Raw genomic sequence first — 27095 nt, forward strand, 5'->3', positions numbered from 1 at the left:
AAACTCTCTCCCCTACCAGGCACATCATGGAAAATAAAATCCTGCAAAACCTGTTATATCACTGTAGTGCTCTCTCTCAGGTCGATATTATATATAGCCAGTGTACCTGAATGTACTCACCTTGAGCTACTACTGAAAAAGGTGTGAGCAAATCTAAATAAATACAAATGTATGTGAAATGCTATAATAGACAATACAATGAATACAGCAATTTATATGCATTTTTTAAAACTTTGATAAAAACTTTGACAAAGGTATGCAAAATATACAATGCTATACATTTAATTCTGACTGTGTCTAGAAGGCAACAGGAAATCCTCCATTCACTATACACAAATGTTTCAGGAGTTGATACTTCAGAAGTACTGTAAAAAATAAATAAATAGATTTAATGTAGCACGAATATGACAGTTAATATTTCATGCAACAAAGTACACAGCTATATATTTATATGCAGAAACTCAGGGGATCAGTATAGCTTATTAAAAAAAATCTACCAATATTTAATATTTTACCTTGTTATTTCTCCATGGCACTGCTGGCAAATCTTTTCTTTAGTGTTTCCAAGCAAGTAATTATGGCAATGAAGGTCAGAGATCCAGATCAAAATGATCCACAGTCCTTACACTCAAACCAAGAAGAGCATGTCACAGTGTTGGCTGTATTAGCATGATCTGATGAAACGCAAACCCCACTCTTCAATAGTGGTTTCAAATTTATTATTTTTATTACACACAATGTTCAGAGACTCTTTTTTTATTAAGAACACTAATTTTCAATTTGATCCTCAAGCCACATCCAGCTAGTGGGGTCTTCAGGATGCCTACAATGATTTTTGCTTGATGTTCCTTCTTATCAAAACATTAGGTTGGAAGAATATAGGAGTATGATTTTTTTATATAGCTGGGCCTATCCTTTGGAATGCACTGCCTTTGAAATTAAGAAGATTTCAGAGCCTAATTGATTTTAAAAAAAGAAAAGAACTTAAACATTTTTTGTTTATGGAGGCTTTTGAGGGAGTCTAGGAGATTTTCCTTTTTAGTATGAGTAGGAAAGTCATGTAATTCTGATGTATTTGAATCTAAAGATGTTGAACATGTTCTGGAACATATATGTTGATGTCTGATGATATCTGTCTGAATTTGTGATGTCTTATTGTGGAATTTGGATTATATTATGTATGTTCCATTGTGAACAAACTAGAACTTTGTGATGGTATGGTATATAAATTTTTAATATATAAACAACACAACACAACCTGCAAAAAAATAGAGGTAACACCCCCAAATGATGCTGAATTGAATCTGGGCTTAGTGCGCTGTACAATCCTGCATTACAGTGTCCATTTATTAGCAATCCAATTCTTGCGTATTTCTCCTTTACTACAAAGTTCAGTTTTCTTGCTTCAAGCTTATTAGTGTCAATGGGACTGTCCTGGCTGTTCACAACTTCTTTATGCTCACAATTCATCAGTCACGATCCCAGTGTTTTCCAAGTACAGATGTTAGGGCCCTGTTTACTAAGACGCGTTATAGGCACACTAAGCACACCTTAGTAAACAGGGCCCTTAGTATTTTGTTTCTATATTGTGCCTTTCTGCATAAGTCATCTGACATGAGCATGCCCCAACCGGCAATTTCCAGATTGGTGCTACAGAATCCAAATGTCTGCTTAGTTTTTTCTATGCTTACTTCTGGGGACATTTGGCACCATATATTTTATTTTTAAAATGTTTTTGTGCATAATTTCTCTAGGAGTGTACTGAAAAATATATCATACTCATATCCCTTCTACTCTTCTTCACTCCCTTCCACTCTCTTTCATTTCACAGTTCTGACCCACTACAATTTTCATTCTCTTTCCCACTAGTCAAGGGTTCAAAACTTAAATATTAGCAAAATGCTTTAAAGAGCCAATGCTTTCCCTGGACCCTGACAGAAGTGAACAGCAAAAGGTGTGCTATGCCACTGCTGGAGCTGTCCACAGACTGAGAACTAGAACAGCAAAATATCTTCTGCTTCTCTAAACACTGCTGGGTAGGCACTGGGCACATGGCCCCATGTTAGCTTCCGGCCCTTCCACAAAATTAGTGCTGGCTAAGTCACTGTTTTGAACAGCTGGTTGATGTGAGGTACTTCTATGGCGACAGCAGAAACAATACGTTTCAGCATAAGTGCTAGAAACCTGCAATCTTCATTTTCCCCCAAGCCCAAAATTTCACTATTCACGGGTTACACTTATTCCTTAGATAACATTTGTGTGTTCTTATACATTTATTAAATTCACTTATGAAGATACTGCACAAATATCCAATTGCAACTAGTAACAAATCTGTATCAGATTAGTCCTCAGGCTCCTACATGCCTTTCTTTCAGAGGACAAAATATTAACAGGTATTGCAAAAGGCACCTTGTACAGCTCAGTCTTGGATTCCTACCACCAGTACAACATATACCATAGAATGAATGAAATAATTCTAAGTGTCTACTGAGATGTATGTACTTCAAGGACTTTAGGATCTACCTTAGGACACCTGAACTGAAGGAATGAGACTAGGGAAAGCATGAAGAGGAGAGTTGCAGTGAGGAAAATGGAGCTGAAGTCTCAAGCCCTGTCATCAGAATTAATATATATATAACTAATCATAAATAAGACAGCTACTTTTAATAAGGGGGGGGAAAAAAACACCGTAGGCATTTTTCTAGAAAGAAAAAAAAAATTTACTTCAGTACATTGTTCTGATCGTAGAAGCTAACTTTTCAAAATGTTTGCGGGCGCTAAACCCGATGGAATTTACCCCTCCCTGGACACAAAGTTTGCTCAATATTAGGGGGCTTGAGCACTCACAGAGCTGGTTCCTACGGATTGATCAAATTTACAAAGAGAGCCTGGGAAGAGACAACAGCATTGCCACTCTCCAGCACACATATTAAACTGTATCCGGTACTGTAACAGACACTAGCATTTGAAGGGATGCTTGGCCAACTGCCCTGCCCTTAGACAGGACCACCAAGTCCCCAGGCCCTATTAAAAGAAAATAGCAGAATAGCCACAGCGGCGTGCAAAACAATCACTCACCTACCTAGTTCCCTCCACTTCCCTCAGAAACACGTTCTCTTCTGTTTACTTCCTCCCTCTCCCCTTTGAAGGCTAACACTCTTTGCTTTCTGCGAAGTAAAGAGACCTTAGGAACCTGTGGTGCACACGCAGCCACCCTACGGACGTTTAAATTACACCGGCATGAAGAGAGACAACAGAAAGTGCGGTTTCAAGAAAAACAAGTCTCCTACCTTTTTTTTTTTTTTTTTTTTTTTTAGCTTACCTCCTACCCCACGTCTTCTTCAGAGTGGAAGATCGCAAGCCACCCCTCCCCCTCCACAGCACACCTTCCCCGCCTTTTTTTTTTTCTTCCAAAGACAGCAACAATGAGCGCGCGCACAATAACAACGATTGCAGAACCAGAAACAGCGGCGGTTGCTTTTTACAGGCTGCGCCGTTTCCGTTTGATGCGCATGCGTGGAGGAGGGGTGCGTTTCGCTCCGCATTATCTTTTCCCAGTGGTGGTGGAAGCTAAATATATATTAAAAAAAAAAGGGGGGGGGGGCCTGTCCTGTGATTCAGTGGCAACCGGCGGTAATGATGTAAAGAAGTCTAATTTAAAGGGCAAAACAGCTCAACTGGCAACGCTACTGTATCCTCACACTGATTTGCAAGTCTTCACAAGATCAGCTTTAGAGCATAGGTGCCCGTGCTGTGCTTTATCTGTTTATCAGCTTTTCGGACGATCGCAAGGGCCAGTCAGAACACAGGTGATTTATCTCCTTCCTAGGCTTATGCACCCTGTTTTTCAAGGAGAGACGAAAGAGCTTATGGCTACTAGGGACTTGGCACTGTCTGGAGCTAAGTTAGGAAATCAGGCGGTTCTGTGGACGGCTTGAAGCTGATACAGGAAGTGCAGTGGGGTCTACACCACAGCGACCGGCAGCCCCAGTAGCCATTGGTCCGATTTGGAGTGAATCTACTGTCGGTCTTTTCCATAACGTTTGAGTAATGGAAGACGACGAGGCACTGGAGAAGTAAGTTTAGGTTTCGAAGGGAGGTGGTTTGTTTAGGATTTATTTTTTTAAATAGTGACTTGACCTTAGCTGCTATAGCGCGGAATGAGGGGAGTCCTTTAAGCTTTTAGCTCCATTATGTCTTTCCCTCATCTCCCATTTCATCCTTTTCCGTTTTGGCTATTGGATACATAATATTGGCTTATATGCTATAAAGCATATTAATTGTTGTGATAGTGCATCGATGGCAGTAAAACGCAGCTAGAGAATATATAGCTAGGTTTACTAAAAGGCTTGCTAAAACACGCTAAATGGCCAATAACGCGCATTAATGGGTTTAGTGCTAGTTATAATACTGTAGTGCAGTCACAGTGCTTCCCAAACCTGGTCCTGGAGGCACACCAGCCAGTCAGGTTTTCAGGATACCCGCAGTGAATATTCATGAGATAGATTGCATGAGATAGATTTGCATGCAGTGGAGGCAGTGCATCAAATCTATTTCATGAATATTCATAATGGAGATCCTGTAAACCTGACTGACTGGGATACCTCCGGGAATCACTGCTGTAGTGCATCTTCATTGACTAGTGGCCTTGCTTTTAGGGGGGGGGGGGTCCACGGACCTCCATCTCCTGTGTTTGACAGGTCCAGGTGTTTGATAGTCCGGACCTGTCAAACGTGCAGGAGGATTGTGCCTCTCCCACAGTTTTCACCCGATGTTCAACGCTAATAACACGCATAATTAGCAAGTATTAACGTTGGTCATTGAGGAGTTAATTCCCCGTGCTGTTCTGGTGCTAGTTTTAGAGTGCTGTTTTGGAACAGCATGGGGAATTGATCATTGGGCTTTAGACTTACAAAGTTTCATAGGTCAGGCTCATTTTCAAAAGAGAAAACGTCCAAAGTCTGCATTTGGACGCTTGTCTCACAAAAACGTCCAAATCAGTATTTTTGAAACCTCTTTTTAGACGTTTTTCCTCTTAAGTGGCCTAGTGGTTTAGGGTGGTGGACTTTGGCCCTGAGGAACTGAGTTTGATTCCACTTCAGGCACAGGCAGCTCCTTGTGACTCTGGGCAAGTCACTTAACCCTCCATTTGCCCCATGTAAGCCGCATTGAGCCTACCATGAGTGGGAAAGCGCAGGGTACAAAGGTAACCCCCCACCCCCCCCAAAAAAAAGTGTGTCAGAGGATGTCTAAATCTCAAGGGGGCGTGCCAGGGGCGTGTTTCAAGGGGGACTTGAGCATTCCTAAGACTTAGACGTCTTGCAGCCATCTTGGAACAAAACAAAACGTTCAAGACTAAAACTTAGATGTTTGAGTTAGATCTGTTTTTATAACGAAGAGCTGCAGTGGGAATTGAACCCATTTCCCCAGGATCAAAGTCTGCTACACTAACCCACTAGGCTACTCCTCTACTCCACACAAGATGTGCCCCAAAATGACCAGATGACCACTGGAGGGAATCGGGATCACCTCTCCAGTGGTCACTATCCCACTCCCACCCCCAAAAAATGAGATTAAAAACATTACTTGCCAGTCTCCGATGCTATATTCAGGTACATTATAATAGCATGCAGGTCCCTGGAGTAGTCTAGTAGTTGTGCCGTGCACTGCAGACAGGTGAACCCAGGCTTCTACCTCCCCCTACACTGTGGAGGAAACTGTGAGCCCTCCAAAACCCACCAGAAACCCACTGTACCCACATATTGGTTCTCCCTTCACCTGTAAGGGCTATGGTAGTGATGTACAGTTGGGGGTGGTGGGTTGAGGGTGGGTTTTGGGGGCTCAGCAGACAAGGTAAGGGAGCAATGGTGAGATGTGTATCTGGGAGCATTTTATAAAGTCCACTGCAGTGCCTTCCAAGGATGCCCTCTTACTTTCCTGGGATGTCACATTTCCACTATTCTACCTGATGCCAATAACATCTGAGCCTTGTGTCTATTTGTTATCATTAGATTTGGGCTTTGAATTCAGATCTGTAGATGAAAAGGAGGTCTCATTACATATATCTAAATACCAGAGTGCTATTTTTCCATACTTCATAGCAAGAGTTGTACATTCCCTAATTACCTGTCCCATTGCAAGTGAAGCTTTTATCTCCTCAATGCATATAAATGGTTTCATCCCTGTGTGGATTCTCTGATGCTTTCTTTCCAACCAAAGTTTTTTACCACACTCAGGACATGTAAATTGTTTCACTCCTCTGTGTATTTTGAGCAGGGACTGTCCTTCCCCATGTTTAAACTTGTACAGCGCTGCGTAACCCTGGCAGCGCTATAGAAATGCTAAGTAGTAGTAGTAGTAGTCTCTGGTGCATTGTGAGGTTTACCTTCTGACCAAAGCTTTTACCAGACTCTATACATGCAAATGGTTTCTCCCCCATGTGGACTTTCTGATGCACTTTCAGATTTACATTACAACCAAAGCTTTTACCACACTTAGAACGTGTGAATGGTTTCACTCTATTGTGGATTTTCTTGTGTATTTTGTACGTTTTGCATTTGGATGTTTTTGTTTGAAAATGAACCAAAAAAATAAAACATCCAACTCACAAAACGTTTTTCCAAACAGCATTTTCAAAAGGAAAAGATAGACTTTTATTTTTGTAGAAAATGACCTTTCCTGTTCTGATTTTAGATGTTTTACAAAAAAAAGTCCAAATTCAGACGCAGATGTCATATCTAAAAATGCCCCTTGTGCATTTGGTTTGGCCAAAGTCACAAGGAGCAGCAGTGGGAATTGAACCCATGTTGCTAGGATCAAAGCCCACAGCACTAACCATTAAGCCACTCCTCCTCTGTTTTGGATGTTTTTTGTTTGAAAATGGACCCAAAAAAAAGACATACAAATCTCAAGACGTCCATAGTATTTTCGAATATAAAGATAGATGTCTATCTTTTTCGAAAATGACCTTCTTTCCTGTTCAGAATTTGGATGTTTTTGTAAGACATTCTATCGAAAATGCCCCTCCACATAACTTTGTAAGTCTAAGTGCTTTAAGAATATGCCTCTATGGCACCTAAAAATTTCCTTCTGAAACTTAGGATTTTCATACACTGGGGTTTCCCCCTCCCCCCACTTTTCTTTCTGCTGCCAGCTCTCATTGGCCAATGCAGAAAGCTACCATAGGGAGCTTGTTTTTCTGGCCACACAATGCTGAAAGGGGTTTTAGAGCATTAATTAAAACGTGCGATACATCGGTGCCTGTCGAATTAAAATGGGGCTAATGAGGCTATTAGCTATTCCCACCCTGATGTAGAGAACTGCTGCAGAAGATTTTAAGGTGAGCATAACAGGGGAAACTGAACGCCAGGTCTGAAGAGGCATAGAAGGGGTTAGCTCACCATTCTTAAGTTGCACAGGGGCAGAAAAGCTGATAGCCTTCTTCCACCCCAGACACCTCCCTCCATCCCTTCCAAAATGTAAAAACTAGTGTCTAGCAGCAACCCCCACCTCACCGATCCCCAGACAAATAGCTCCTTGATGTGTTGATTCCAGCTGTTACCGGACTCCCCGGAGATTTCTTGCCTGGAGTCCGGGACGCCTTTTTGGGTGAGCATTCTATATGATATGGTCAGTCTGGTTCGGGGGTCGTCGTTGGTTGTGGCTTCACCACAGGGTGTGGTTATGACTTCCAAGAAGCTTTTGAATAGCCATACCTGGGGCAGACTGATGGTCCATCTAGCCCAGTATCCTGCTTCCTGCAGTGGCCAATCCAAGTCACAAGTACCTGGCAGAATCCAAATAGTAGCAAGATTCCATGCTACTGATCCCAGGGATAAGTAGTGGCTTTACCTATTTCTGTCTCAGTAGTAGACTATGTGACCTTTCCTCCAGGAACTCGTCCAAACCTGTTTTAAACCCAGATACACTAACTGCTGTTGTCACTGGTAACGAGTTTAAGAGGCATAAGGCCGGGCATGCAGAGTTGTTTCAACTTGGTACTGTCAAATGTCAGCCACTTGTGTGCCTTTCATTTCATATTATTTTGATATTTAGCCCATCGTCCTAAAAGAAAGTCCATAAGCCATTATTAAAATGGTCTTGGAGGAAAAATCCACTTCTTATTTCTGGATAAGCAGCATAAAATGTATTGTACTGTTTTGGGATCTTTCCAGGTATTGTGACCTGGTGGCCATTGTTGGAAACAGGATACTGGGCTTGATGGACCTTCAGTATGGCAACACTTATGTACTCCAACAAAATGGTAATGGCAGATTATGTAAAAACATAGGGGTTGATATTCAAAGCGATTAACTGGCTTGTTAATCGCTTGTTTGGGGCTAACTGGTCATTTTTCAGCGGCACTGAACTGGTTAGTGCTGAACTCAAAACTGGCTATTTTGGGGGTGGTTCCGGGGCAGGAAGTCAGTACTTTACTGATTAAGTGCCAATATTTAGCACTTTACTGGACACGGTCACTGCATTAATAGGCCACATAAAAGTCAGTCCTATCTTCATGCAGTGCCCCATAGCAGTTAAAGGGCTGAATATCACTCCTCACTGGCTCTGCAAAATTTTCAAACTTCAGAGCCAAAACATGAACATGGCCTGGCATTGAAATTAGGGTAAAACTTGAGCACCACTGGCTGAATATTGGATCCCATGGGTGATGATCATGATGATACAATTGACATGTAGAAAAGGTAACAGTTTTTTTCAAGAATTAGTTTCTGATTTCATCCATGAGCAGAAGTTTCACATTTTGAAAACACCATCTACTTAACGATTCCCACCAATATGGATGTAGCTGAAATTGTCATTGGCATGAATCTGGCTAGCTGCCGTGTATGTTTGATAAAATCAATTTAATATCTTTTCCAATAGCTTGATTCCAAACACAGAGACGGTACTGCACAGCAAAAACTGTTATATAAATGTTAATATTAGTAGTTAAAAGTGGACCCTCAGTATCCATATAGACGATTACAGCTCTCACTTGTGCTTGAATCTGATAACAGCGATTGCAGGAACCAATATAAGATCTCGCTCGCTGAAATACTAACTCTCATTAACTAACATCCCCGGGTTCCACTATAACAAACACCACACCACACTCTGTGTTGCATCAAATTCATGAGAGTTCATGCAAATCTTGTGGATATCCTGAAAACCTGGCTGGGGTGCCTCCAGGACCAGGTTTGGGAACCACTTCCTTAGGCGGTAGAGGATAAAGAGACTAACAGGGTCACAAGGAGTATTAGTGGGATTTGAACCCTTGCTTCCTTAGTTCTCAGCCTACTGCTGCAGCAGTAGTTTATCCATCCGCTCCACACAAAATAGCCAAGAGGGGAAAACAATTTCCTGGTTTCCTTAAAAGGTTTTGACTGTTCCCTGAAATTTCTAGAAATTTCCCTCCTTTCACCCCATTCATATTTATCATAAGTAATGTTTCTAGAGAATTAAAAAAAACAAACCGAGTTTCATACTAAATGCTTCAACATTCTCTTTTTGTGTCAAAGGAAAGCAGTGGAAGAACTTCTTAAGGAGGCTAAGCGTGGAAAAATCAGAGCTGAGACTATGGGACCAATGGGCTGGTAAGTTAAAGTTTCTGCTGGTGGTAGTTTTATAGGTAGAGATTTAAAATCGATAGTACAGGACAAAGAATACATTTAAGACCCTTTCTTAGTTCATCCATTTAGCAAAGATGGCACACTTAATCATCAGGAAACTTATCTTAGGTTGCACAGCCAATTTAGAGCAAATTAGTTGGAGATTTTACATGTATTCTGTTCAAAATAATCTGAGCTATGATTAGATTTAACAGATTTGGAAAGTAGTATAATCATAACCACAATAATAGGATGGAATGTTCTTGTTATCTTTTCAGCACATCTCATCTAGCTGCTGGTGCCATTTCTCACTTTCCTGTGTGGTTCTCTTATCTCTTGTTTAACCCAAGTGGTGCTCAATACATATGGAGTCTTGTGGTGTTCAGAGCGATGATCAGTGAACTGCAATGGAGGGAAGGAGTGGCACAAGCAGCTAGATGAGTTGCAGGGAAATGGGATGGAACAAAATGGACATCAGGGCTTGCTGTATGGGCTGCATCAGAAGCCCATGTGGGCCATAGTTTGGATCCCTGGGGTCAGAATGGTTTCAAGCCAGTCTTGGTTTGCCTTTTGCACATGTGGAATTGCAAAAATGCTTTTCAACGGTAATAGCTACTACAAGTTCATAATCATGACTGTGAGTAGTTCAATTATGGAAAAATGAACTTATTTTTAAAAAATGCAGATTTGCATGTTAGTAATATGTTAAGAAAAATAAATAAAAAGACAAAGCACCAAAATGGAGAATAATTTCTGGATCTTTATTGATTACTTAAATACAAGGCCCTTCGGTGCTGTAGAAGCTGCTATGTAATAGTGGGCTATGCCATCTTCTGCCTGCCTAAGGCTCTTACCAGTGTGACACTGGAGTTTTCTATTCAGAATAGAGATATAGCATATCTGAAAATTTTAGAGTGATTGGGAGTAACATGTTTGGCTCATTTTTGTATATATAGCTCAGCACGTTTTTCTTTTGTTTTGTTTTTTTTAATATAAAGCTAAAGCATTTATATTTATCAAGTTAAGAGATACCAGCTGATAATCAATGAAATTCACTGGAGGAATCTGTTTAAACCCCTTGCCCATGTTAAATCACATCTGTCCAATGTGATTGACTCATCCCTGTACTAGACATTTTTCTCCCTTGCTTACCTCAACCCATTGATAAACCTAGCATGCTCTTTGTTAAACCCCTCTCCTACTCCCTACCAGTCACTGTCTCAATGACCCTCCTTCTCCCCTATTGCCTGAATGCTGGGGGAAATGGATTGTCGGTCCCTTCTCTTAGCTTATTCCATTCCTTTCCTCTCATCACTACAACCTCGTTATCTGCTCTCACTCTGCCACCATCTTGCCTGTATTGGTTCTTCCATAGCTGCTTCTGCTGGTGAGGTGGGGATCCCATTGGGATAAGAACATAAGACTAGCCATATTAGGTCAGACCAATGGTCCATCTAACCCATTATCCTGTTTCCAACAGTGACCAAGCCAGAAACCCAAATTGTGGCAGCATTCCATGCTACCAATCCCAGGGCAAGCAGTTGCTTCCTCATGTCTGTCTCAATAACAGACTATGGACTTTTCCTCCAGGGACTTGTCCAAACCTACCCAGATACACTAACCGCTGTTACTACATCCTCCAGCAAAGAGTTCCAGAGCTTGAGGGAGGAGTTTCAAGATGGTGGCACGTTGTTATCGCTCTTAACCTATCTCGAGGAAAATTGCTGGTAAACTATATTCCTCAAAACAAAAATGCCCCATACAAAACGTAAAGGTTTGGTCAGGGGGTAGCCTCATCCCCCAGGACCTCCTCTCCCTCGCAACAATCTATCAAGAGGTTTACCGTGAAAACGCCAGACTACAATACTGGGAGGGGCCCTGCTGTTTCGTCAGGAGGAGACCTTCGAGACCTAGGGCTGAATATCACTTTATCACCCCTGGAGCTCAATCCGCCATCTCTGCCCGCTGGGCCTTTCTCTCAGGTGAGAATACCTCTATCGGAAATCGATGCAAGGGGAACCCAGGAAGAAGGCACTGAGGAGAATCGAGCCAGCGGAGGTTTGGATCCTGTTGATCTTCAAACTCAGACTAGAGCTTTGTTATCAAAACCGGAGACGGTAACGCTTGAGAGCATTTGGATTGCTCTCCAACAACTAGACGCCAAGCTGACTAATTCAACTGAAGAGATTGCCACATTAGTGAGTACTATTGACACATTTTCTAAATCTTTAGATGGAATTAAAAAAGAATCAAATAACCAAATGACTGAGCTTAAGGAAGAGGTAAAAAAAACTACAAGTATTTTCCACTATGACTATAAAGAAAAAAATCTGATCCATAGGAAAATAGAACAGTTGGAAAACTATAATCGAAGACTAAACCTATGTCTTTTTTAAATTTTCCTAAATCTTTGGGGATCAGTCCCCTGGATGCATTTAAGAAATACCTTGTTGAAGTTCTGAAATATTCTTCTGAACTTATTCCTCCAATTCATCGAATATACTATATTCCAAATAAGAAAAAAATGGATGCAGACTTGGATGTGGACTCATATACAAAGTGCCAGAAAATTTGAATGTGACTGATATGTTAGAACTTCTATGTCAGAATTTCTGAGCGTATGACTCTAATGTTCCTCGTATTTGAACAAAATTTCTGAGCGTATGACTCTAATTGTTTCTTCGTATTTGAACAAGTTTTAGAAGCGGTTAAACGCTTATTCTTTATAAATTCTCAATCATTATTCTATGGTGAAAAGATTTTGATGTATATGGATGTAACCAGACAAACTCAGGATAGAAGAAGAGCTTTTCTTGCTATTAGGAAGGATGTTTTGGCATTAGGTGCTTCATTTATCTTAATTATCCTTGTAAATGTGTAATAAAATATCTAGGTCTTAAATACATCTTTTTCTATCCAGAACAACTAAGAACTTTTGAAGAATCTAAGAACTTTTGAAGAATCTAAGAAATTAGTAACAACTTGACGTCTTGAGATTGAGATTTATAAGGTCTGAATAAAAATGTGCAAAGCAATATCCACTTATGAACCTATTCTTAAGTTTTTCTCCTGAATAATATGTTAACTCCTCCCTTATTTTTGTGGTCTAAAGAAGATTAATAATTTTTCTTTATTATCCTTTTTCCTTAATTGCTGTTAAAATACAGAAAATATATGTCTGTTTGCTTATCAAGTATCTACTTGTAAATCAAATTATAATTTTGCAAAATAAAAATTAAAAAAAAAAAAGAGTCCCGCTTAACTATTTGTTGATTGAAAACATATTTCCTCCTTATTGTTTTAAAAGTATTTCCATTTAACTTCCTTGAGTGTCCCTAGTCTTTGTACTTTTGGAAAGAGTAAAAAATTGATTTACTACTCGTTCTACACCACTCAGGATTTTGTAGACGTCAATCATATCTCCTCTCATCCATCTCTTTCCTATCTGAAGAGCCCTAACCTCTTTAACGTTTCCTCATATGAGAGGAGTTCCATCCCCTGTTTCATTTTGGTCGCTTCTTTGAACCTTTCTAATTCTGCTATATCTTTTTGAGATATGGTGACCAGAACTGAACACAATACTCAAGATGAGGTCACATTATGGAATGATACAGGGGCATTATAGACTTTTCGGTCTTATTCACCATTCCATTCCTAATAATTCCTAGCATCCTGTTTGCTTTTTTGGCCGCCGCTGCACACTGAGCAGAAAATTTCAGCGTATTATCAACAACCTAGATCTTTTCGTGGTTGCTCACCTCGGTGGACCTTTAGCATCAGGTAACTATATTTGGATTATTCTTTCTAATGTGCATCACCTTGCATTTGTCTATATTAAATTTCATCTGCCTTTTGGATTCCCAGTCTTCTAATTTCCTAAGGTCTTCATGCAATATTTCACAGTCCGCATGTGTTTTAATACTTTGAATAGTTTTGTGTCATCTGCAAATTTAATCACCTCACTCATCATTCCGATTTCCATATCATTTATATGTTAAATAGCACCGGACTCAGTATTGATCCCTGTGGCACTACACTGTTCACCCTGCTCCATTGAGAGAAATGACCATTTAACCCTACCCTCTTTTCTGTCCATTAACCAATTCCTAATCAACACCAGAACATTGTGTTCTATGCCATGACTTTAATTTCTCAGGAGTCTCTCATGAGAAACTTTATCAAAAGCTTTTGAAAATCTAGGTACACTACATGAACTGGCTTACCTTTATCCACATGTTTATTCATGCCTTAAAAAGAAGTGAAGCAAATTGGTGAGGCAAGACTTCCGTTGGCTGAATCCATGTTGACTCTGTCCTGTTAAACTATGCTTCTCTATGTATTCCATAATTTTATTCTTTATAATGGTTTCCACTATTTTACCCAGCACTGACATCAGGATTACCGGTCTGTAATTTCCCGGTTCACCCCTGGAACCCTTTTTAAAAATTGGCGTCACATTGGCCACCCTCCAATCTTCAGGTACTACGGACGATTTTAATGACAGGTTACATATTACTAACATCAGATCAGCAATTTCATGCTAGTTCTTTGAGTACCATTGGATGTATGCCATCCGGTCCAGATGGTTTACTACTCGTTAATTTGTCAGTTTGGCTCAGTACATCTTCCATGTTCACCAAGATTTCTTTCAGTGAGTTGCACTCAGGAGTGCAAGGGAGCATTACCAGAACAGTGTACTCGTGCACACCCCACCCAGAAGTGACACAGACAGCGTCCAGCACCAAAGTGGCAGTCTCTGAGAAAACATGACTAAAGTTGTCAGAAGCAAAACATGAAGTTTTAGGAGTCAGCATCCAAAAAAAGATCTTCCTCCTGAAATCTTCTGTCCAGTGTGCGGCAGCAGCCAAAAAAAGCATACAGGATGCTAGGAATTATTAGGAAAGGGATGGTAAATAAGACCAAGAATATTATAATGCCTCTGTATTTTTCCATGGTGCGATATCATCTTGAGTATTGCATCCAGTTCTGGTCACCAGATCTCAAAAAAGATAGCCAAATTAGAAAAGATGATAAAGATGGAACTCCTCTCATATGAGGAAAGGCTAAAGAGGTTAGGCCTTTTCATCTTGGGACAAGAGATGGCTGAGGGGGGATATGATTAAGGTCTACAAAATCCTGAGTGGTGTAAAATGGGTAAAAGTGAATCGAATTTTCATTCTTTCAAAAAGTACAAAATCAGGGGACATTCAAATTATATGGAAGTACTTTTAAAACAAATAGGAGGAAATATTTTTTCACTCAAAGAGTAGTTAACCTCTGGAACTCATTGCTGGAATATGTGGCAACAGTGGTTAGCGTATCTGGGTTTGAAAAAGGTTTGGATAAGTTCCTGGAGGAAAAGGCCATAGTCTGCTATTGAGATAGACATGGAGAAGCCACTGCTTGCCCTGGGATTGGTAGCATGGAATGTTTTTATTTGGTTTCTGTCAGGTACTTGTGACCTGGATTGGCCACTGTTGGAAACAGGATACTGGGCTAGATGGACTATTCTTGTGTTGTTCTGTTAGAGCAAACAGTTTGTAATACATCCTTTTATGTGAACAGATACTAAAGTTATAGAAGTTCAAACATGTAACTTTTTCAGATCGTTTTGGACCCATGACATGAAAAATTGCCTATTCACAACATTTTGGATCTGTGACTTTAGTCATGTTTTCCCAGAGACGGTGACTAAGGTAGAGCTTATTTTTGAAGTTTGTAAAATGACCACCTTGCACCATAATTAATTTTGTATATATGAAGAAACATTTCAAGCACAACATCAGTTATGTTGGTGAACATTTACTGGTAGCTCATCCACACCGATGTCCTTAAGGCATCAAATAGTAATAATTCGCAAACTGTATTCAGCATTCTTGAATATGGGCAGTTATTCCACTGTTTACAAAATACTGACAGCCTAATTTTGTTCACAACAAATTTGACATGTAACTCCATCACGTCGCCCAATATGCTTATATCATCATTTATCACGAATGAGATATGGAGGAGTGGCCTAGTGGTTAGGGTGGTGGACTTTGGTCCTGGGGAACTGAGGAACTGAGTTCAATTCCCACTTCAGGCACAGGCAGCTCCTTGTGACTCTGGGCAAGTCACTTAACCCTCCATTGCCCCAGGTACAAATAAGTGCCTGTATACAATATGTAAGCCGCATTGAGCCTGCCATGAGTGGGAAAGCACGGGGTACAAATGTAACAAAATAAAAATAAACTAAATCCCAAAACTCAAATCTGTCTACTTGGTTTCTACTGTGACTGAATTAACGGGTGGTAAGCTCCCATCACTGCACATGGTTCTTGGTTTCTTTCTACATTACCATCTGGTATTGAATGAAACTAACAGTCATCAGCTGCTGCAGTAACACAGATTACAAAATTTTGGCAAAAAGTAAGAATCCAATTAAGAGATCCATAAAACAGCCAAATTAAACTAGTATGAACATTTGAAGAGTGGTGTTTACTTAAGAACAAAGGGCGGCAGACTGTAACACAGGCTGTTTTTTTCTTCAAAGTTGGGCCCTGATGCTCAGAGGGCATTAGCGCCGGAGTAGCGCCTGTGTTTGCTGGTACCTACCCAATGCTCAGAGGCCCCTACAGCGTGGAATAACGAGCTTGCCCCAGACATCACAAGTAGCATGCTAATGTAGCCGAAAGAATGCAAATGGGGTTGTTTCACATTCCCTCCAATGCTCGACAGCAGTGCACTTCACAAGGGTGCCCTTACTGCAGTAAACCCTACTCCAGCTCGGAGCTGGCGTTAGGGTGTCAGGAAAGGTATTCTTCTGTTCTTTTGATCTCCCAACGGAACCATCGTGTCAGTCGCACAGATGGGATACGCTGGAATAAGGTTTCTGTTCTCATCAGGTCCAGCTTTGTTGTCAAGATAGTGACACGTATTGCTTGAATTTATTCAGACGTGAGTGTCCCTGACATTTCTTTGGGTCTCTTTCCTACTCAGTAAATCACCAAACGGTGTGAATAGATTGTCTAGGCGGGTATCCAGAATAAATTGAGAAAGTGTCTTAGGGTGCCCAGCTTTCTAAACTTTTTTTATACGGTATGTTATGTCCTGGGAAGGAGACCCATGCATGAAATACGTGTTAAAAGAATCCACGACTGCTGCCGCTCTGGTACCCCTCCTCCACTGGCCATGCAGGGCTCCCTGCTCCCTAGTTTGACTATACATATGCTGTACATGTTCCCCCTCCTTACATACCAATGCTCAACGCTAATAGCTTGCATTAAATTTGCATGCTATTAACTTTGAACATTGCGGAGTTCTTTTGTTGCGCTGTTTGGGTGGTATTTTAGTTTTGAGCATCGGGCTCTTGATGATCTCTTTGACATTGGTCAGTGCCAACACACTCAGCATGATAACACTTGCTGAAGGCAAGGAGTAAAAGTGAAGAGAAGGATCAGTAGCTGCAAAACAGAGAGACAGGAGCAGAATCTTGCAGGACAGGACATCATCGAATGGAAGATTTGCAAAGAACAGAAACTGAAACAGCAGTACTGATATCAAGTAGTAGCTCCAGTAATTAGAGGTGCCAATTCTGCGGTTTTCCCGCGGAATTGCAACCCACTGTGAAGTGTTTTTTTTTTTTTTTTTTGAAGGTCACGGGACATTGGGCAGTTTTTACCACCGTGGTTGCAAATTGGGCTCGGTTTTCTCGCAGAGGCGGACTCCAGACTTCTATTGGTCCGCCTCAACAAGCTCAACCCCAGCGTGCTCATTCATGTCAACAGTGTGCACCTAAGGCGCCTGCAGCTCTCCAGTTGAAGCAAGGGGCAAGCTTTTGACTGGCTCCAGCATGCTTGTTATGGCTTTCTTGGATTTTTGTGTACTGGATTTGTGTTTATGCTTTCAATAAAAATGATTTAAATATAACCTACAACCAGTAGGTCCTTCAAATAGTCCATCTTGGTTCACTTCATTGGTGTGAGAGACCACCAAATTGCCCACTGAGAGCATCTTACATCAGCTCTCAGCACAAGCAGGTACTTGTAGAGGAAATTGCCGCCCTTGTACAGACCAATGTGGTTGAACCTGTGCCACCAGGAGAAGGGAAAGAATTCTATTCAAGGTACTTCTTGTGCTCAAGAAAATAGGAGGATTTCATTCCATTCTAGATGTAAGGGCCATAAACAAATTCCTGGTAAAAAAAAAAATGGTCAGGATGATTTCCCTGGGCACCCTTCTCCCCATGATTCAGGAACAAGATTGGCTATGCTCTCTGGATTTAAAGGATGTTTTTACCCACGTTTCAATACTTCCCAGTCATAGGAAGTATCTCGGATTTCAATACCGCGTCCTGCCATTTGGCCTTGTGTCAGCTCCCAGTGTGTTCACCAAGTGTCTCTGGTAGTAGCAGTGTACTTATGCAACTGGGAGTCTGTGTTTTCTTATCTAGATGATTGACTGGTCAAGAACACATCACAAGAGAGAGCCACTGAGTCAGTGTGCTTAACTATTTGGGTTTTAGAGCTGCTAGGGGTTTCTGATAAACGACCTCAAGTCTCACCTACTCCCAATTCAGCGATTGGAGTACATAGGAGTCCTGTTAGATACATTGCAGGCTCAGGCTTTTCTTCCTCAACTGAGAGCAGAGATGTTGATAACTTTCGCCTTGCAGGTCTGAAGCAGCAAGCAGGTCACAGCTCAGCAAATGTTGAAATTAATGGGCCACATGACCTCAACAGTACATGTTGCTCCCATGACACATCGCCATTTGAGAGAGGCCCAGTGGACTCTAGCTTCCCAGTGATCTTAGGTGGCTGGGAAGCTAGTACATATCATCCAGATTCTTCCAGAGCTGACTCATGCTCTTCTCTGGTGGACAATTTGGACACATTTGACTGTGGGACTACCATTCCAAATTCCACCATCTCAGAAGGTGTTAACAATAGAAACATCCAACTTGGGGTGAGGAGCTCATGTAGATGGGCTTCACACTCAGGAATCATGGTCTGCTCAGGAAAAAAAAAATTACCATCTCAACTTCCTCGAGCTCTGGGCCATTTGGAACACTCTAAAGGTTTTCAGAGATAAGCTACAAAGCAAAATTATTCTCATTCAAATGGACAACCAGATTGCAATGTTCTATGTGACCAAGCGGGGGGGGGGGGGGGGTACAGGATCCTACCCCATATGTCAGGAGACAGTGGGGATGTGGCAGTGGGCCTTCCTTCACAGAATAGTCCTTCGAGCCACGTACCTAGCAGACAAAGAGAACAGCCTTGCAGACAGACTGACCAGGGTTTTGCAACCACATGAGTGGTCTCTCAATATAGGCATAGTCTGAAAGATCTTCCAAGAGTGGGGCACTCCCACAGTGGATCTTTTTGCCACTCATCTCAACAACAAAGACCTTCAGTTCTGTTCCAGGCTCGGATCACACAGCAGGCTAGTGTCTGATGCCTTTCTCCTACATTGGGGGGGGGGGAGGGTCTTCTTTATTATATCCTCCAATATCTCTCATAGAGAAGACTTTGCTGAAATTCAGACAAGACCAAGGAACTAGAATCCTAATCGCCCCTTATTGGCTGAGGCAGATCTGGTGTCCTTATCTTCTGGAGTTATCCTCCAAAGATCTAAGGAGATTGAAATGTTTTCCAACCCTCCTCATGTAGAATGAAGGATCTCTTCTGCATCCCAACCTCCAATCCCTGGCCTCACAGCTTGGATTTTGAGAACATAGAATTTGGATCCTTAGGTTTGTCTGTGTGTGTGTCTCGTGTCTCATGTCTTGCTGGCTTCCAGAAAAGACTTTACTAAGAGATGTTACTTTTTTAAATGGAGAAGGTTTGCCATCTGGTGTGAGAGCAAGATCTTAGATTCCCTCACTTGCCCTGCAGAAAAACTACTTGAATACCTCCTGCACCTCTCTGAGTCTAGTTTGAAAACCAACTCGGAAAGGGTTCATCTTGGTGCAACTAGTGGTTATCACCATGTATGAGCTAAACCCATCTCTGTACAACCTCTAATTATTCACTTCATGAGAGGTTTGCTGTTGACAAAGCCTCCCATCATGTCATGGGATCTCAACGTTCTCTTCACCCAGCTGATGAAAGCTCTTTTTGAGCCACTTGTTTCCTGTCATCTGAAGTATTTGACCTGGAAAGTTGTGTATTTTGTGGCAGTTACTTCAGTTCGCAGAGTTAGTGATCTTCAGGCCCCAGTAACAGATCCACCTTACACTAAATTTCATCACAATAGAGTAGTTCTTCTCAAGCACCCTAAGTTCCTTCCTATAGTAGTGTCAGAGTTCCATCTTAGTCAATCGTTCTACCACATTCCCATCCTGGTGAAAGTGTACTGCATACCTTAGATTGAAAGTGAGCCCTAGCCTTCTATCTGGAGCAGACTAAAGCCCAGACAGTCCACTCAGCTTTTTTTTTTTTTTGGCCCAAACTGAATGGAGGTAGCCTTCAGGAAATGCACAATTTCTTATTGGCTAGCAGATTGCATCTCCTTTACTTATGCCCAGGCTGGACTGACTAGAGGGTCATATCAAAGCTCATAATGTCGGAGCCATGGCAGTGTCTGTAGCCCACTTGAGGTCAGCCTCCATAGAGGAGATCTGCAAAGCTGCAACATGGTCTTCTGTCCACACATTCACATTTCATTACTTCTTTGAGCAGGATACCCGATGTGACAGGCGGTTTGGTCAGACAGTTTTGCAGAATTTGTTCAGTGTCTTGAATCCATCTCCATACCCCTAGGTCCAGTTTTGTTCTGTTCCAAGCTGCACCGCCACAACTAGAATGTGTATAGTTTTCAGGTTGGTTGATTTTATGGCCTTGACTTTTCGAGTCCCTTTTATCCTAGCGTTGTTGTTTTCGGTGAGCCTGGTAACTAGAGATTCCCAATTGTGAGAATACAACTGGCCTGCTTATCCTCAGAGAAAGCACAGTTACTCACCTGTAGCATGTGTTCTCCGAGGACAGCAGGCCAAGTATTCTCACAAACCCTTCCACCTCCTTTTGGAGTTGAATTGTTTAGCTCAATTACATGACTGAGGGACCCTCGCTTGTGTGTTGGGTGGGAAGACACCAGCACATGTGCGATGGGGACGTTGCTAGAAACTTCTACAATCTTCTTGCTAGTCGGTGTCCGCACCAGGCGCTGTCAGATGACATCACTCAATTGTGACAATACTTGGCCTGCTGTCCTCAGAGAGCACCTGCTACAGATGAGTAATTTTATTGTACAGAATTCGTACTTGGCTCACATCATCCTGGTGCCTAAGGTTTAGGCGATCTGTAGAGAATTATCCCCAGAATATGAGAAGTTTTCACTTTTGTACAGCAGTGCCCTTACGTGCAGGTAGAGGCCACAGACAAGATGTGTCTTCTGTTTCCTTCCCCTTTACCTTGGCAAGTGACATCTACCCGCATGAGTGGAGGAGTGGCCTAGTGGTTAGAGCACTGGTCTTGCAATCCAGAGTTGGCCGGTTCAAATCCCACTGCTACCCTTGTGATCTTAGGCAAGTCACTTAACCCTCCAGCTTGTCTTCTTCCCCCCCCCTTTGGTGATTTTAAGACTTTACATGGAGTCAGGGTAAATTTTTTTACTGCTTTCATGCTATTCTTATTTATTCCCTTCTTATATTTCACATACCATAATGAAGTTTTTTGTAGTCTCATTTCTCCTTCATATCACTGCTGCTCTTTATATTTTTTGTATTCATTCCTTTCCTGCATGCTCACAGCACACATAGTGTCGTCTTTGGCTTGTTCTTAACTTGCTGCTTTCATCTGCTGCTTCCTCTGTGCCTCACGCTTTTCTGTGATCCCTCTATTCTTCATGCACTGGAAGGAAACCATAAGGGCAAAATTCACCGTAGTCCAGGCATCTACTTTTAACATGAGGCTGGTAAAAGATGCTGTGGACTAATGGCCTGGTGGATTAGCATTACTGTTTTACCTGCAAGAGATAAAGTAGAATGCTCTTAGCTGGAGATGCATATGTATACACTTTTCTGGCCAAGTCCTCTGTGGCAACAATGCCACGTGGATGAACAGCCCCTGTATTTTGGGGCAAGGAGAGAGGTTCTAAGCTGCTTCATCATTGACTGTGTATTAAATTTTGTTTGTGCATAAAATATTATTATTATTATTTGTTACATTCGTATCCCACATTCCCACCTATTTGCAGGTTCAATGTGGCTTACCTAGTACCGAAAAGGCATTCGCCAAGTCCGGTAGAGAAACAAATACAAGGTGATATTTAGGTCAGATAAAGGTACATGTATTTCAAGTACGATAGGGGTTGAGGAGGGGTCCATTACGAGCTTTGGTTTTGCTGTTTGCAAGGTGTAGGTGTTTATGTTGGGTCGTTGGGGTATGCCTTTTTGAACAAGTTGAACACCCAGCTTTATCTCTCCACACCAGACATCACTTCAGAAACCCAGGCTAAAGTATCGGCCTGCTTAGCCGACATTGCGGCCTTGATGTCCAACCGCCACTTGAAACTGAACATGGCCAAAACCGAGCTTATTGTCTTCCCTCCCAAACCCACCTCTCCTCTCCCTCCATTCTCTATCTCTGTTGATAACACCCTCATCGTTCCTGTCTCATCTACCCGCAACCTCGGAGTCATCTTCGACTCCTCCCTCCTTCTTTGCGCATATCCAGCAGATAGCCAAGACCTGTCGCTTCTTCTTCTATAACATCAGCAAAATTCGCCCTTTCCTCTCTGAGCACACCACCCGAACTCTCATCCACTCTCTCATTACCTCTCGCCTTGACTACTGCAACCTACTCTTCACTGGCCTCCCACTTTGTCATCTATCCCCCCTTCAGTCCGTTCAGAACTCTGCTGCACGTCTTATCTTCCGCCTGGACTCTTACACTCATATCACCCCTCTCCTCAAGTCACTTCATTGGCTTCCGATCAGGTACCGCATACAGTTTAAGCTTCTCTTTTTAACCTACAAATGCACTCGATCTACAGCCCCTCCCTACCTCTCCACCCTCATCTCCCCTTACATTCCTACCCGTAACCTCCGTTCTCAAGACAAATTCCTCCTTTCAGTACCCTTCTCCACCACCGCCAGCTCCAGGCTGCGCCCTTTCTGCCTCGCCTCACCCCATGCCTGGAATAAACTCCCTGAGCCCATACGCCAGGCCCCCTCCCTGCCCATCTTCAAAGCCTTGCTCAAAGCCCACCTCTTCAGTGTCGCCTTCAGCACTAACCACCATACCTCTATTCAGGAAATCTAGACTGCCCCAACTTGACATTTCGCCCATTAGATTGTAAGCTCCTTTGAGCAGGGACTGTCCTTTTTGTTAATCTGTACAGCGCTACGTAACCCTAGTAGCGCTCTAGAAATGTTAAGTAGTAGTAATTTCCTGAAGTTTAGGTGGTCGTAGGTTGTTTTCACATCTTTTGGCATTGTATTCCAAAGTTGAGTGCTTATATAGGAGAAGCTGGATGCATAGTTGTTTTGTATTTAAGGCCTTTACAGTTTGGGTAGTGGAGGTTTAGGTATGTTCGAGATGATCTGGTTATGTTTCTGATTGGTAGGTCTGTGAGGTTTATCATGCATCCTGGGACTTGGCCGTAGATAATTTTGTGGACCAGGGTGCAGATTTTGAAGGTGATACGATCTTTGATTGGAAGCCAGTGCAGTTTTTCTTGTAGGGGGGTTTGGCACTTTCGAATCGCGATTTACCAAATATCAGCCTGGCTGCTGGGTTTTGGGCAGTGTGGAGTTTCTTTGTGAGTTCTTTGCATCCCACATATATTCCGTTGCAATAATCCGCATGACTTAGTACCATTGATTGTATTAGGTTGCAAAATATTTCCCTCGGGAACAAAGGTTTTACGCGTTTGAGTTTCCACATTGAGTGGAACATTTTCTTTGTCATGGAGTTCACTTGGCTCTCGAGTGTGGGGTTGCGGTCGATTGTAACTCCGAGTTTTTTCAGGCTGTCTGAGATAGGGACAGTGTGATCCGTGGTGATTAAGGTTGTGGGTTTGTACTTGTTATGTTGAGATGAGAGGATGAGGCGGTATGTTTTTTCAGTGTTCAGTTTTAGTTGAAAAGAGTTTGCCCACGAGTCTATGGTGTTCAAACTGAGTTTGATTTCGTTGGTAATTTCTGTTAGATCATGTCTGAAGGGAATATATTGTGACATCGTCTGCGTAGATGAACGGGTTTATTTATTTATTTGGTCCACTTGTATCCCACATTTTCCCAGCTTATGCGGGCTCAATGTGGCTAACAAAGTTACAAGAAAATTACATAATTCAACAGGAGAAAATTGTTCCAGTAATAGGTTGAGGCCTTGCATTGATAAGGATTTGGCCAGTGGGATCATCATTATATTGAAACGTATAGGTGATAGTGGTGAGCCTTGAGGTACTCCACAGTCTGCTTTCCAGGGTGGTGATATGTTTGAGTTTGATTTCACTTGATATGTTCTAGTGGTTAGAAAACCCTTGATCCAGCTAAGTATGTTTCACCGATCCCGAAGTGATCTAAGAGTCTTTGTAGTATGTTGTGGTTTACCATGTCGAATGCGCTCGACATATCGAATTGGACGAGAAGTATGCTTTTGCCTATAGCTATTTCAATTCTTGAATTTGGCCAGGAGAGTGACTAGCACCGTTTCAGTACTATGGAGGGGGTGAAATCCCGATTGTGATTCATGTAGTAGTGAGAACGTATCCATGTAGTCAGTAATCTGTTTGGTCACCATTCTGTCCATCAGTTTGACTGCTAGTGGGATAGATGCAACTGGGCGGTAGTTGGTAAGTTCGGTTGTTTTTTTTTCTTGGTATCTTTTGGGATTGGGGTGAGTAGGATGTTGCCATATTCCTCCGGGAAAAGACCTTGTTGGAGCATGTAGTTTAGGGACATATGCACTAGCTGGAGAGAACAAGAGACAAGTACTAAAGTATAAAACGTTTCCTGCTCTTATAGAGGGATATGAAATGTTGCAACTAGAACATAGAGAGGTTTACCTGTATGTAAAGAGGGGGAAGATATAGGTGAACAGGCAAATTTAAGGATGCTGTTACAGAAGTTTATTAGGTTGGATTGAGATATGTGGATTATATTATATTCATGACTCTTGTTTTAATTAAGGATACGTACTTCTGAGCGAAATTATATTATACTTTGTTGTAAATAAAACAGTCAAAAAATTTTTGTTTGTGCTAGCTTTGAGCTTGTAACTTTTTCATTCAGATTATATTATGCTCTCATTTCCTGTTAATTCACTGAGCAGTCACAGCAACAGACTTTGTTGAATGGAAAAACTCATTTGAGTTCAGGAGACATTTGATTACTGTGGATTATAAACATTTTTTGATTTTTTTTTTTAAATAAGCCTTCAGTATTGCTTTCAAAGATGCCTTGCATATTGTGATTTTACAGGGGTAGAAAATACATATTTGTATTTGATTTTTTGTTTTACTTGGAAGCTCCATTGAGTCTTACTAAGTACAGTAATGTCTTTCATTGTTAATCATTCTTTCATACTGTTATCTGATTTGTATGCTTATTCACCTATAAAGGTGCTTATCGTAAGCAATAAGAGAACAAGTCTTTAAGATGGTAGAAAGAACTTGATGTCTTTTCTTTACTCTAAACTTACACTAGGTGGCATGCAAGGAAAGCTGAAGGCTTCGTATCTTAAAACTGTAGTCTTTTAATAGTTTTTGGGCACTGTACAGGTGTTAACATTTACATCTTGCTGTGTTTTTTGTTTTTAATGCAGGATCAAGTGCCCGCTGGCTGGTACTAATAAAAGATTTCTTATGAATACTATAAAAACACATTACCTTTACAAAAGGAACAAGAGCAAAGGCACAAGAAGGATCGGAAAGAATCTGAGCCAAGCCACAGCAAAAAAGATGACCACCACAGAGGCACAGACCTCATCCTTACAAACACAGCTCCGGTCTGAGAGTAGGATCACCATTCTTCTTCTAGCAGTAAGAAGTCCAAGGAGAAGCATGAGAAAACTATAGAAAGCGATGAGGAATGAGAACATCCCCAATGCTGAAGTCTTTCTACCTAAGTTTGTACAGAATGTATTTGCCAGAAATAGACCTTTTAGCTTGAAGAGACCTTTTATTAAGCAATTAAAATTATTTCATTTTTCCTTCCTCAGTTAGACCAAAGGAGTTTTGTGACAGCAAGTTATACAACACCAATGAAATATGCATGCTGCGGTAATGTCTCCTGATTTGAGGTTGGCTTATTAATAAAGTGAATACAGACATAAATGATTCTGATGAGCAGTGTAATCACACAAAGGGTACAAGCAAAGAATTGCAACCCTCAAGAATCACAAGAAAACTCAATGCCAGAGATGTGTGGGGTGCTGCTTGCTAGTGCGGGAGTGCCAGCAATGAGTAATATATATAGTGCTATGAAAGGAAATCTCCAGGAGATAGGGGCAGGGCAGTAGCATGCACCAGCTGGCAGTCTGCTCTGGAGAGCAGGGCCTTGTTCACGCTTTTTGCAATACCGATCAGCTAGTGAATGGTGGGGCAGTGGCAGCTTTGGTCTCAGTTCAGTATATCACTAGCGTTTGTGGGAATGCTATTCTTAGAGACTGAAGAAATGTCTATTTCTGATTTGGGTAAGTGATTTTGAATTAGATTTTCTGGTGAAAAAAAACAGGCTGGTTACATTGTAATTTTCCTTTAAGTTTTGGGTCAGATTACACTTTACTTAAAAAAAAAAAATAGAGAAGGCAAGAGGCTTCTAAAAGCTGACTTGTTCATAAATCATAACTGTCAGCCAGGCAGCTTAGTCATATATATTTTAAAAATGTAAAAATAAAACTGCACTTTAAAATCTTCTTTCCTAATCAAGTGAGTGGCTGCTTCTTTATGGAGATTTGATTAGTAGAACATTTCTGGCACACAGTACATTTTAATGCTTAGTGCCCTAATGCCGAGTAGACTGTATCTGTCACCATGTATAATATCTAGATTAGTGTAGAACCATTTCCAACCGGAGAACACTGGTTTCAGCAAACAGGAGAAATTACTGTGAATCAGGAAATAATGACTTAATTGCCATCCTCAAAACTGCTGATCTTCACTTACTGTCTTTTTAACCTTTGGTTGATATTTAATATTTCCAGACAACAGGCAAAATTTGAGCAAATGGAGACAGATGCTATTTTAATAGATATTCATTTGGTGAAGTTAGCATAGATGAACTTAAAACATGCATGCTTATTTGATAATTGTTCTTGTTGAGGGCTTAACATCTAATCCTGTAATTTTGTTTACCAATAGAATGTACAGGTTCTTATTTTCATGGTTGCCACAGCTAGTGGAAGTACTGATCTTAATGCACAGAACGGTGAAAGAGAATCTGAAGATGATGCAGACCACAGTCTGTTGGCACCATCATATCCCACAGCATGTCTTCGTTTGGTTTTTAAAAATTGCCAAGAGATTGGTGAGGGTTTAACTATTGGTAAAAAAAAAAAAAAA

General features: G+C 41.4%; 2 protein-coding genes across 2 annotated transcripts in view; one reads left to right on the forward strand and one right to left on the reverse strand.

Moving 5' to 3' along the window:
• Nucleotides 1–3791, reverse strand: part of LNX2 (ligand of numb-protein X 2) — a 146954-nt gene extending 143163 nt beyond the window's left edge. The window contains exons 1-2 of the mRNA XM_030200335.1: nt 3702–3791; nt 3323–3570 (exon numbers count right to left, since the gene is read on the reverse strand). The gene's annotated coding sequence lies outside the window, so the exon portion shown is untranslated. The remainder of the gene's footprint in view (nt 1–3322; nt 3571–3701) is intronic.
• On the forward strand, nt 3619–27095 carry POLR1D (RNA polymerase I and III subunit D). The gene is given in 6 exon segments (XM_030200336.1): nt 3619–4076; nt 9519–9593; nt 25358–25404; nt 25407–25502; nt 25505–25551; nt 25553–27095. Coding segments are annotated over 6 exon segments (366 nt in total). The 5' UTR covers nt 3619–4050; the 3' UTR covers nt 25628–27095.

Source organism: Microcaecilia unicolor, chromosome 4, assembly GCF_901765095.1.
Source record: "Microcaecilia unicolor chromosome 4, aMicUni1.1, whole genome shotgun sequence".
Classification (NCBI taxonomy): domain Eukaryota; kingdom Metazoa; phylum Chordata; class Amphibia; order Gymnophiona; family Siphonopidae; genus Microcaecilia; species Microcaecilia unicolor.